The sequence below is a fragment of the Salvia miltiorrhiza genome, chromosome 7 (assembly GCF_028751815.1).
Source record: "Salvia miltiorrhiza cultivar Shanhuang (shh) chromosome 7, IMPLAD_Smil_shh, whole genome shotgun sequence".
NCBI classification, from domain to species: domain Eukaryota; kingdom Viridiplantae; phylum Streptophyta; class Magnoliopsida; order Lamiales; family Lamiaceae; genus Salvia; species Salvia miltiorrhiza.
In genome coordinates this window covers 50551497-50564850 of record NC_080393.1, presented here as the reverse complement: position 1 = coordinate 50564850, position 13354 = coordinate 50551497, and the positions used below count along the sequence as shown (strand labels likewise).

Here is a 13354-nt window from a genome sequence, read left to right as displayed (position 1 = left end):
GAGCTTATAGGAGACTAGTGATTTTCACTCAATCGAAGTTTGACAAGCAATTTCAATCATTTTCCAACCATTTTCATCAAAGCAACCACTAACACTCTAAGTTCTACCCCTTTATCATTGGTTCATTAAAAGAAAGGCTACAAGGCACGAAAGGGGTAAACTAGGATCAAATGAGAATTTGGACACAATTTGAGTTAAGTGGCTAACAAGGATGGCCTTAAATCACTTCAATATTAACAACACATCTACTTTTATTTTCAAGAAAGGACTCATGGCAAGTTCTAGAGATCAACACACATGCTCAAATGATTTACACTCAAGAACAAAATGAGATTGTAAATGTATGACAATCAAAGGCTCAATTCTTACAAGCTCATTTTCAAGTTCTTGGAGGCAAAACATTTAACTCACTTGTCACAAGTTCAAACTTTTCATGCATAATCCACAAGTGATACACACAATTTTTCCAAGAAACGATTCATATCATAAGCCCAATGACATTCAATCAACATCACAAAGTTTGATACAATTATCCCAAGCAAAACAAAAACAAAAATATCAACCCAACTAACTCTCAAGCTTTCATTTATTCAACAATAACAAAAACAAGACAACAATACTAAAACAAACAAAAACAAGTAAAGCTTAAGATAGATGAGACAACTAATCCATCTCTCCCCTCCCCCCAAACTTATTTCACACAAAGTGAAAATGAGTTTGGAAGAAAAGAGAAGGAGAAGTTGTCTCGGACTCACAAAAAAAACTAACATATAAAAAAAATAAAAATAAACCATACAAAAATTAAAGGGTACCTTGTTGGGGTGCCTCCCAACTAGCGCTTAGTTTAACGTCATGAGCTAGACGTCTCCATGATGGTGTTATGGCTCGGGGGTGGTTCCAACGAACACTTCAACTTTTGGTTTCAAGGGCAAAAATGCCTTGATTCTTTCCTTCTCAACCACAAAGGTTCTTTCATCCTTCTTTCTCAATTCAATTGCTCCATTGTTGAAAATCTTGTTGATTTTGAAAGGACCCGTCCATTTTGATCTTGGCTTTTCCGGAGGTAGTGATTGACGGAAGGTGAGGAGAAGGACTTCATCATCGGGTGCAAACTCCCGTTTGTGCATCATCTCGTCATTAGCACTTATTGTCCTCTCTTTGTAGAGGCTTGACTTCTCAAATGCGTGATACTCATCTAACTCTTTGAGTTGGAGTACACGGTCTTGCCCCATTGGATGTATCTCATTCTCACCAAAGAATGCATACTTCAAGTGTGTGGGGAGAAGCTTCAACTCCAAGCCTTGGGCTTCCTCCTCTTTCCTTTCTCCCTTCAATTTTTCTTTCATGTTGATGCAAGGTTCAATCACTTGCATCAATTTGCATTCCTCCACTCTCATTCTTTCTTCCCCATCTTTGTGCTTGGGAGCTTTGTGGATTGAGAAGGTAACACTCTCATCATTCACTCTCAATGTGAGCTTGCCCTTTGCAACATCAATTAGGGCCCTCCCCGTCGCCAAGAATGGACGTCCAAGGATCAAAGGTACATCCTTGTCCTCAACCATATCCAACACCACAAAATCCACCGGAAAAATGAATTTGTCAACCCTCACCAAGACATCCTCCACTATCCCTTTTGGATATGAAACGGAACGGTCCGCCATTTGCAAAGCAATCGTGGTTGGCTTAATGGTTCCTATTTCAAGCTTGTTGAAGATGGAGAGAGGCATCAAATTTATGCTTGCTCCCAAATCACACAAGGCCTTTCCAAAACGACCATTTCCAACATCACATGGGATAGTAAAGCTCCCGGGATCCTTGATCTTGATGGGTAGCTTCTTTTGAAGAATGGCACAACATTCTTCGGTGAGGTTGACCGTCTCAAATTCTTCTAATTTCTTCTTCTTGGATAGAACTTCCTTGAGAAATTTTGCATACTTGGGCATTTGTTGCAAAGCTTCAACAAGGGGGATGTTGATGTGTACCTTCCGAAAGATCTCAAGGAATTTAGAGAACTCACTCTCCACATTTTTCTTTTGAAGTCTTTGAGGGAATGGAATTGGTGGGCAATAAGGTGGTGGTGCCTTGTACACATCTTTCTCCTTCTCCTTATCGCCTTGCATTTTTGAGGAAATGTTCTCATCATTGTTCATGACTTCCGGAGGTATCTTGGACTCTTCAAGTATCTTCCCACTTCTTATAGTGATAGCCTTGCAATGTTCTTTTGGATTCACAACGGTGTTACTCGAAAATTGCCCCTTTTGATGTTGGTTGCTTAAGGATTCGGCAATTTGTCCCACTTTCATCTCAAGCATTTTCAATTGGGTTGCTTGAGCCTCTAACCTTTCATCGGTTCTTGTCATGTGGGCTTGAGTGGCCGTTATGAATTTCATTAAGATCTCTTCAAGGTTGAGCTTCTTCTCTTCCTTGATCATGCCATCATTAACCGCAAATCCGGGCGGTGGTTGCAAGAAGTTATTGGGATTACCATAGGAAAGATTCGGGTGACGATTTGCTTGAAACCCTTGATTGTATTGCCCTTGTCCTTGATAGCCACCTTGTTGTTGGGGCCGGAAGTTCCCATAGCCTCGGTTGTTGTTGTTGTTGATGTAGTTCACATCCTCAAAGCTAGTTTGTTCTTCAACCACGGGTTCTACTCTTGATATTGACATAGCATCAATCTTGCTATTCATAGCGGTCAATTGAGCCGTCAAAAGAGGTATTGGATCCGAGCTTGTTGTAGCCGCCACCTTCTTCAAAATAGTCCTCTCCCCCGGAAATTGGTAGCTATTTGCGGCTAAATTTTCAATGATGTGGGCGGCCTCCTCGTGGCTCTTCTCCAACAATGCTCCATTGGCCGATGCATTCATGTCACTTTGCATCTCACCACTACACCCGGTATAGAATGAGCAAATAATGGTGTTTTGATCCAAACCATGGTTGGGACACTTCCTTATCATCTCTTTGAATCTCTCCCAAGCTTCATAGAAGGTCTCTCCATCGAATTGATGAAATTGGACAATGTCCTTCTTCATCTTCATTGTCTTACTTGGAGGGAAGAACTTGATAAGGAACTTTTGAGCCATTTTCTCCCATGTAGTGATGGAACCAATCTCCAAAGATTGATACCACGTCTTGGCTATGCCCCTTAGTGAGAAGGGAAAGAGTCGGAGTCGAATGGCATCCTCCGGGACTCCATTTATCTTGATAGTATCGCATATCTCCAAGAAATTGCCGAGATGTCCATTCGGGTCATCTTGAGAAAGACCGGCAAATTGATTTTGTTGCACCATGTTGATGAGACTCGCCTTGAGTTCAAAATTGTTGGCATTGATTCTTGGGGCATGCACTCCCCCTTGTTGGACCACGGGTTGGAACATATTGCTAATAGGTGGTGGTGGTGGTGCATTCCTTCGAGCCTCTTGCTCATTGATACGCCCTTGTATAGCCTCCAATTGTCTTTGGAGTTGGAGGATCAATTCTTGATTTTCCATCATGTTTCCCTCCATTTCTTTCTCTCTTCTTGCTCTTGCTTTGTTGTGTCGGCAAAATGCTTCAACCTCAAGGTTAATGGGTATAAGAGGTGCACCCTTAGACCTTGTGTTCATACACTACCTACCAACCAAAAAGAAACAAAGAGTCAAGACACAATCTTAAAATTGAAAATAAAAATAAAGCAAGTAAAATGTCCAAAGTAGTTAAGCACAATGATTCAAAATATCACAAGTAATCAAACTAAACTAATCCCCGGCAACGGCGCCAAAAACTTGTTCGCTAATATTTTCACCACGCCGCAAGTATACGGGTAGTTGTAATATATGGAAGCAAGGTCGTATCCCACAAGGATTAGTAGTTCAATCTAGTGATTATCCTAATTCATTATGCTAGAGCTATTTAGACTAAACAAGGAGGTGAGTGGTTTGATTAACTAACAAATTCAAAGACAAAATAAGAACAATCAAACAAAGTGGATTAATTAAGTGATGAAGGTGGTTTAGGGATTAGGCATCGATGGATTAGCAATGGACTTCAAATTAGCTCAATATTAGTCTTGATATTCCTATTTATCTAGAGTGATCTCCCCACTAGTTCTAGCCCCCTCCCAGACGACTAAAACGGTAGATTACGGGTCATAGTTGCCGTCCCCGGTCAACTTCTAACCTATAACTCCCAAAAGCACAAAGGATCGGTAAACTCTCACCCAACTCTCAACCTCCCGGTTTATTGAGTCAATATGTTTCAAGCTCCTAATCTATTATGATTATCCTCTCCCAATTCAAATCACAAATTAGAAATGCATAGAAAGTGGCCAACAATCCATACAAGAATTAAAGCTAGGGCTTGAAAAGATAATAACAAGGAAATAATCAAGACATATATTAAGCATAATAATCAATCCATCACATAATCAACTAGCCTAATCCCCAAACCAATGGGGGATTTATTCAAACATGTTCACAAACAACAAACCTAAATCAAAGAAATACATAAATGAAAGAGAGAGTAAGAAGTGACAAATCCTATTAATGAGCTTTCTTCAATCTTCTCTCCTCTTCAATGCATTCAATCTTGGTAAAAAGATGTGGTAATGGAGGCTAGGGTTTGGTGTGGAGGAATTGGGGAAGATGGAAATGGGTGTGTTGAATGTTGGGGATGATGAATAATGTGAGGAAAAGGGGAAAAATGGGGGTTAAGGGCTGAAAAACGCGACTCCGCTCTTTTCCCGCGGTCATGGCCCGCGCCCGTGGTGCTCAAACGTGGGCAAAACTCAGGGAACCCGCGGTCCCGCCCCGCGGCCGCGGGTGGTGACCGCGGTACACCCCTGGAATTGGGAACAGCTGACCCGCGGTCCCACCCCGCGGCCGCGGGTGGTGACCGCGGGGGTACTGGGCGTTTTGCACAGTCCGCTCGTTTTGCTCCGTTCTCCCTCGTCCGGACTCGGATTTGGTCGCCGTTTGCGCTCACGGATTCCTCTCGAGACGTACTTCAATCTCATATCTTCAAAATGCTCCAATTAATCCTTTATTTTTCCTGAAATTACTCCAAAACTACACCAAGATATCAAATCTTCATAAAACTAAATATTCGGGCACAAACAAGCATTCACAAGCAAAACATGAAGGGAAATGACAACAAAACATGTGGAATTGAGGTATGAAAACCATGTTTGTCACTTACCCACACGGAGTTGTGGAGGATGTGCTTGTAAAAGTGAGTGATTTTATCTTCCCAGCTAACTTCATAGTGTTGGATATAGAGAATGACAAAAACATTCTTGATTTTGGGATGCCTATCCTTGGTAACAGAAAAGGCCTTAATCAACATGGAAAAATGGGAACTCACGTGACACGTGAATGAGGAAAGTCAAAGGTTCTCTGTTGATCGACCAGTCTGCAACCATGAAGATGAAGAGTCAAAGCAATTTCATTATCACCTTCAAGACATAATCATGTTGAGTAAGCCATAACTCTTTCTTCTCCTTGTTCCTTAGTATATACCAAGAATCCTTTTTGTATTACCGAAGTCCTTCATGTCAAAATTATCTTGAATGTCTTGCTTAACCATTTTTATTTCAGCCTTACTTGCTCTCGCTATGAGGATATCATCCACATACAGAAATAAATAAATTACTGCAATGTCATTCTTCATCTTAATATACACACAGCTATCATATTCAGATCTCTTGAAACCAATTATCAACATATGATCATCAAACTTTCTGTACCATTGCCTACCACTTCGTTTCAGACCATATAAACTCTTCTCTAATAAGCACACATTATCTTCTTCACCAGGCTGAAAAAAACCCTCATGTTGTATCATGTATATAGTCTATTATATTCCAAGTCTTCATGCAAGAAGGCTTTTTTAACATCAAGTTGATGTAATTCCCAATCATTCTTTGCCACAACAACTACTAGAATTCTAATTGAGCTATGTTTGATATGAGGAGAGAAAACCTCATTAAAATCAACTCCTTCTTTTTTAGTGAAACCTGTAGCAACTAATCTTACTCTAAATCTTATCTTGTTCACTTTGGTTGACTCAACATTCTTCTTAAAAATCCATTTACAACTGACAACCTTTTGTGACTTAAGTTATTAACAAGAATCCAGGTTCCATTCTTGAGTAATGATTCTATTTCTTCCTTCATGACTTCAATCCATTTGTCCCTTTCTTTGCTATTAATGGCCTCCTTGTAGTTACTTGGCTCAGAATATATACTCTATTTCTTCAGCCACATTGGAAGCGTAATTTATCATGTCAGCCTCTGCATATCTTGAAGGTGGCTTAATACAGGTACCGTGTCATAGATTTGTTCTCTGCATTCCCCCATCAATTTACTATGAATAGAAAAATCAAAAGAATAGAACTACCTACTCATTATTCGGAGGTGAATCATAGACTGCCCTCCTATCCATAGTCTGGTTACAAACTGATGTCTAGCCTTTCTATTTGGCAATTGGTTCAGGAATTCATTGCGAGAAAACACCAATAAAGGCTACTGCTCCTAGGGCTGTAAACAAACCAAGCCGCTCGCGAACTATTCGGAGCTCGGCTCGAAAAAAGCTCGTTCAAGTTCGTTTAGAGAAGCTCGTAAAATAAACAAACCAAACTTGAGCTTAGTAGTATTCGGCTCGTTAGCTCGTGAACATGTTCGTCAAGTGATTCAGCTTGAAAAATATAAATTATTAGTAGACATAACTTATATTTACCCACTAAAATTAATAATAATTGTATTAAATCTCTAATTAATTTTATTTGTTATAAGAAAATAATTAATATATTTATTATTTTAAATAAAATAATTTATTTTTAAAATAAAATAATCAATATTTTGAATATAAATATAAATTTAGAAAGTTCATGTAGGCTCGATTAGGCTCGTGAGCCTCAAAGTATTCAGTAAGTAAAGTTCCGGATTCGATTCGATACTTAACAAACCAAACTTGAGCACACCACTATTCGGTTCGGCTCGGTTCGATTACACCCCTATCTGCTCCTAGAGTCATTCTCACCAATCTACTACTATAATTATAATACTCCCTCCGTCCATGAAAGAACTTCCTAAGAGGGAGTGGCACGGGTTTTAATAAAATGTTGTATAGTGTATTGAGAGTGGAGAAAAAGTTGTAAAGTGTATTGGGAATTGTGAAAAAGTATTAATAATTTATTGTGTTGTTTTAATTAATGTTATTTGAGTGGTGGGAATTGTCTTAAAAGGGGAGTATTTTTTAAGTGGTGGGGTATTGTCCCAAAATAGGAAAAAGTAGGAAGTTCTTTCGTGGACGTCCCGAAATAGAAAAATAGGAAGTTCTTTCGTGGACGGAGGGAGTATAATTATAATTAAGGATTTCTGGTCAATTCCCACTTTCATCAATCAAGGAATTGGCCTCATCTCTGCCAAGGTATAGGTGGAATTGGGGCTTCTTCCGGCCCATCCTTTAGTAGAGTAGAAGATCCACCAATTCCACCCGACGGCTCAAGAAAGGGAGCCAGATCCACGAAACAGAGAAATAAAGCCCAACTCGGTGGTAAAGTTATAGATGGTAGAATGAATTGCCCCCCCATGCTAATGTTGAACCTTCTATTTATAGATACCTAATTGGGCCCAAGCCTAAAGCCCACGAAACAGAGAAATGAAGCCCAACTTGGTGGTAAAGTTAACTCTGAGTGATTCCTCTACAAAGCCCATTCCTCTGCCCGGAATGATTCCTCTACCAAAGCCCATTCCTCTGCCCGGAGTGATTCCTCTACCGAAGCCCATTCCTCTGGCCGGAATGATTCCTCTACCGAAGCCCATTCCTCTGCCCGGAGTGATTCCTCTACCGAAGTCCATTCCTCTGCCCAGAGTGATTCCTCTGCCCGGAGTGATTCCTCTACCGAAGCCCATTCCTCTGCCCGAAATGATTCCTCTACCGAAGCCCATTCCTCTGCCCGGAGTGATTCCTCTGCCAAAGTCCATTCCTCTGCTCGGAGTGATTCCTCTGCCAAAGCCCATTCCTCTGCTCGGAGTGATTCCTTTCCTCTGCCAAAGCCCATTCCTCTGCTCGGAGTGATTCCTCTGCCAAAGCCCATTCCTCTGCTCGGAATGATTCCTCTGCATATATTACTCCTCATCAAGGAGTAAGTGGCGTGGTTCACACCAATTAAGTACATTTTCTTTACTGAAAATGAAAAACGAGCCTATTGGAGTGAGACGTCTCAAAAAGGAAAACGAACCTATTAGAGTGGGACGGAGAGAGTAATATATTTATATAAATTAAAATTTTAAAAATAAATAAATAAATCGTGGCCCGTGCATTGCACGGGAGGATGTACTAGTAGTTAAATATTTCTAAATTCTAACCCTATACTCTCATATTGATTTATTATAATTAATGATTTGTTAATTAGGATATGAATTTGATTGTAATTATTTAATTGGTTAGGTTGATATGCATTTTGGATTGTTCGGATTTATTCGATTTTCGGATTTTTTTTTCACATTTCGATTTTTTTAATATTTTGGAATTTTCGGTTCGGATCGAATTTTTATCCGAAATTTTTCGAATTTTTGTATTCGAATTTTCGGATACTATGATCATATCGAATTAGGCAAAAATCCGATCTGAAATCCGGATATTCACCCCAGTGTGCTGTTCTCTGTTATGTACGGCGCGCCTTTCAATTTAAGCACAGTTATTATCTACAAGTTTTTCTTAAAGTGCGGAATCCTTCAAATCTCGACACCTTCCGAATAAAACACTGAAACGCTAAATTTGATGCTAGCTAGCATGCAATAAAGATAATGCAATATATCAGTGCTTGGAGAGGATTAATTGATGCTAAATAGCCAGCCTCCCACAAATCACTTAAATAGAAAACAAAAAAAGTCATTTAATTTATTTTTTAAAATGAAAATAAAATTTAATCATTTTTTTAATAAACATCCAAAAGGTGAGGAATTAGACATATCCCCAATCTATAAATAAAACATTAATTAATAGTTCATACACGACGTTGCCTAAATGTGACAACGTCAAGAGGAAACCACAAGGAAAATAAGAAATCAAACAGGAAAGCCATATAAAGCTGTAGCTCAAAAGTGATTACAACAAGAGGTCAAAAGACACAATATCAAAGAAGTAACAAACAAACGAAAAAATAAATTAAAAATAAAAAATGCGATTTAAAAAAAAAAAATAAGTACAATATATAGAATACAATAAAATAACTAAATTCTATTTTTATTTAAAAAAATAAATTAAATAAATCGAAACTTTCTCTATTAAACTAGTTTGTGGGTGGTCACAATGTGACTGAATAGATTTATTGTTTGTAGAGCCACTTATAGTTTTCAGCTTAATGTTGTTGTTTCTTCTCATAGTGAGTGCATGATCTTCATCACCCATTTTGGCGTAACCCTATAATATATAATAATGCATCGAGCAGACGCACCTCCACACCTGATGTTCAGTTAATAGCTCATCTTGTTTGTATCCTTTACAAATAGCATGCACAACAATCAATCTAAATAAATGTGCATCCAAATATTTTTATATTGGTATCTGCCTGCACAATGATAATCTCAAAACCCAGCCATCTATATATATATATATACATATATATTTACATCATGCATATTAGTTTCATAATTTCTAAATAAAAGGGAAATATGGTGAGTGTAGATGCGAGGGGCTATGATGTGCCAGAGGGAGTTAAAATAAGGGGAAGATATGATGAAGAATTTGCTTCAATTTTGAGCAAGGATGCTCTGCAGTTTGTTGTGGATTTGCAGAGAGAGTTCATGAAAGATATTGAGTATGCTATGGATTGCAGGAAGGAGGCTCAGGTGAGGTACAATAATGGGGAGTTGCCGGGGTTCGATCCGGCGACCAAGTACGTCAGAGAAGGCGAGTGGGCCTGCGCAGCCGTGCCGCCGGCCGTGGCTGATCGGAGGGTTGAAATCACTGGGCCTGTGGATAGGAAGATGGTCATCAATGCACACAATTCCGGAGCCCAGGTTTTCATGGTAAGTACATATTCTAAAATTATATTTGCTTGATTAAATTAAAAAGGTAGTGTATTCATTTAGTATGTTTTGACATGCCTCTATACTCGATCACGTGACAATGCTTTATTATTATCTAGTATACTATTTAGGATGTGTTTACTTTGATGGAAAATGAGACAATTTTGAGGGTGTTTGGCTAAGCTTATTTTAAAGAGCTTATAAGCTCTTGGAGCTTATAAGATGTCGTTTTTAAGAGCTTTTAAGTTGTCAAAGTGTTTGGATAATTAAACTTATAAGCTAGAGAGAGAATTTTTTTGCTAGAGAGAGAAAATATTTTTTTAGAGAGAAAATCGAAGAAAAATGAACTTAAATGATATATGATGAAAATAATAAATTATAATTAAAAAATATTTGTAAAAAGATTGTTTCATATGAGATTATAAAAAAATAAGTTGGGGTAGAAGAACTTATTTTTTGGGGAGCTTATAAGCTGTTTAGAAGCTTATTTTGCCAAACAATTTGAAGGAGCTTATAAGCTCTTAAACAGCTTATAAGCTGTTTTGAGGAGCTTATAAGCTCAGCCAAACACCCTACTTTGATCAATTTTCCACTATTTTCACATGTTTAATTACTGTAATGAAAAATTTTCTAAGGGTATGATGGAATATTTTCTTTCATTTTCACTCATTTTCTCTCCAATGTTGGATAATATTACCCTGTGGTGTGAAAATATTATCCAACATTTTCTCATTTTTTCATCTCTAATAAACATATGTTAAAATAAGAAAAAAAAAATATTTTCTCATCTTTTCTTATCCATCATTTCCAAATGAAAATTTTACAATCAAAGTAAAAACATCCTTAGTGTATACGTGATATGTACATTATTTATTTATATAATTGTGAATTATTCTTATATTCATTTATCTAGTTAGGTAGTTTGTATTTTATAGGATACTAGTGTACCTCCCGCGCATATCGCGGATTTTAGATTCACTTAAGTTATTTATACGCTTTATAATTATTAATATAAACTAAAAAAAATTAATTTGATACAAAATTTATTATTTGCAAAGTGATGTAATATTTTAATACAACCAATGTAATTTATATAAAAATATGATTCCTCATTTTAAGGAAAATATCACTTTTTAAAATATAACTTTTTTTAATATGTTAAAACTCTAAATGGTCACAACTTGCTCATTTTAATTTTGTTTTACATACTATTATATATCAAATTAAAGGTAATTTCATGACCTTTCATTCAAGATATATATTACATATTTTATCCAAAATAGAATTTCATGAAAATGAGAAAAATATACTTTGTCAATAAAATGAAAAAAAAGGAGAGGAAGAGATTAAAAATTTAAACTTAATTCACAAAAATAGTAACATGCATATGCAATGCCGATTTATATGCAAGATTATTTAAATGGGCAGTTTTTTTTCTTCCAATTTATAATTTACGGCAGTTTTTTTTTTTTTTTTTTTTAGTATAATTTACGGTACGGCAGTTTTCATTGGCATAGGATTCATGTATTTTTTTCCATAAATTCCAATTATATCCTTCAAATTGAATTAAATTACATTTACTTTGCTTTTTATATATATAAAGATTTATCATTTTCAAGATTCTAAAAAGAGTTTCAAATAGATTAATTTTGATTATGGTAATGTAATTAATTAATATATTTTTGTAGTATTTTAATATTTGATAAATTAATATATTCTTCTATGTATATAATTTATAAATTACACTTAAAATTAAAATTTAATTTAGGAATATAATAGGCCATACATATTTTGTGTTCAAGGCATGCACTTTTTCTATCAGTAGAGCATGTATAATATTAATTATTATGTGATTGTTAGATAAATCATAAATGTGTTGAGTTTATGTAAATGATGATATCCGTTGTTGATCAAGGCTTTACATACTATATTTGATGGAAATATGCAGGCTGATTTCGAAGATGCAGTTTCAGCAAGCTGGGAGAAGATGGTAAGAGGGCAGGTTAACTTGAGAGATGCTATGAGTGGCACTATAATGTTCCACGAAGAAGGCAGCGACACAGTTTACAAACTCAACCAACGCATCGCCACGCTCTTCGTCCGCCCCAGAGGCTGCCATCTGCCGGAGTCTCACATCCTCATCGACGGCCGCCCCGCCGCCGCCTGCCTCGTCGACTTCGGCCTCTACTTCTTCCACAATTGCTCCATATTTCGCCAAACCCAAGGCCAAGGCTTCGGACCCTTTTTCTATCTCCCCCAAATGGAACACTCCAGGGAAGCCAGGATATGGAATCGAGTCTTCGAAAAGGCGGAGAAGGTGGCCGGAATCGACAGGGGCAGCATCCGGGCCACCGTGCTGATCGAAACACTTCCGGCAGCGTTTCAGATGGATGAAATTCTTCATGAATTGAAGGATCACTCCGCCGGATTGAACTGCGGCCGGTGGGACCACATTTCCAGCTACGTTAAGGCGTTCGAAGCTCATCCCGGCCGCCTTCTCCCCGACAGAATCCAGCTATCCAATTTGCTAATCAGGACTTGCCACAGGCGCGGCGTCCACGCCATGGGAGGAATGGCACGTAAACTTCTTCAAAACTAACACGCACATACATATATATTTAATTATACTAATGGATGAAAATATTATTGATTCCGACAGGCGGGTCAGATTCCGATCAAAGATGATCCGGAGGCGGGCGTGGAGCTGGTGAGGAAGGAGAAGCAGAGAGAAGTGGAGGCAGGGCACGATGGGACGTGGGCGGCCCACCTTGGGCTCATCCCGGGGATCATGGAGGTTTTCGAGGGCAGGATGGGCGGCAGGGCCAACCAGATACAAGGCGTGGCGATGGAGCCGAGAGGCGTAGGCAGCGTGGAGGGCCTGCGGCTCAACACAAGGGTGGGGATCCAATACCTGGCGGCGTGGCTCACCGTGCCGCTCTATGGCCTAATGGAGGATGGTGAGATAAGCAGGGTGCAGATGTGGCAGTGGCTCAAATACGGGGCGGATTTGGATGGAGACAGGCTCGGCTTCAAGCTCACTCCTTCCCTCTTCCACGGAGTCGTCGCCGAGGAAATGGCCAGGATTCGGAGCGAGGTCGGGAACGACAGGTTTCGTAGCGGAATGTATGAGGAGGCTTGCAAGATATTCACCAGGGAATGCTTGGAGGATTTTCTCACCCTTGATGCCAATAGAAAAATCCGTGTCCCTGTCGTTGTTAAGTCTGAGGACGTCTGAATCGTTTTCGTTGTTGTTGTTGTTGTTGTCGTCGTCGTCGTTGTTGTTGTAGTCTATAACTTATGTTGCAATGTCAGCTCATGTTTCTTCTTGGTGTTTGTGTTGTT

The 13354-nt window shown here is 38.5% G+C and overlaps 1 protein-coding gene and 1 non-coding gene across 2 annotated transcripts; both read left to right on the top strand.

The window, feature by feature from the left end:
* The first annotated feature begins 2928 nt into the window (after nucleotides 1–2928).
* LOC130996320 (small nucleolar RNA R71) lies at nucleotides 2929–3035 on the top strand. Its single transcript, XR_009092504.1, has one exon. It is a non-coding gene; the product is annotated as a small nucleolar RNA R71 (small nucleolar RNA).
* A 6620-nt stretch (nucleotides 3036–9655) lies between these two features.
* Nucleotides 9656–13354, top strand: LOC130994343 (malate synthase, glyoxysomal-like). The gene is made up of 3 exons (XM_057919391.1): nucleotides 9656–10012; nucleotides 11961–12587; nucleotides 12672–13354. The coding sequence occupies exons 1-3, from the start codon at nucleotides 9656–9658 to the stop codon at nucleotides 13245–13247; spliced, it is 1560 nt and encodes a 519-aa protein (XP_057775374.1). The 3' UTR covers nucleotides 13248–13354.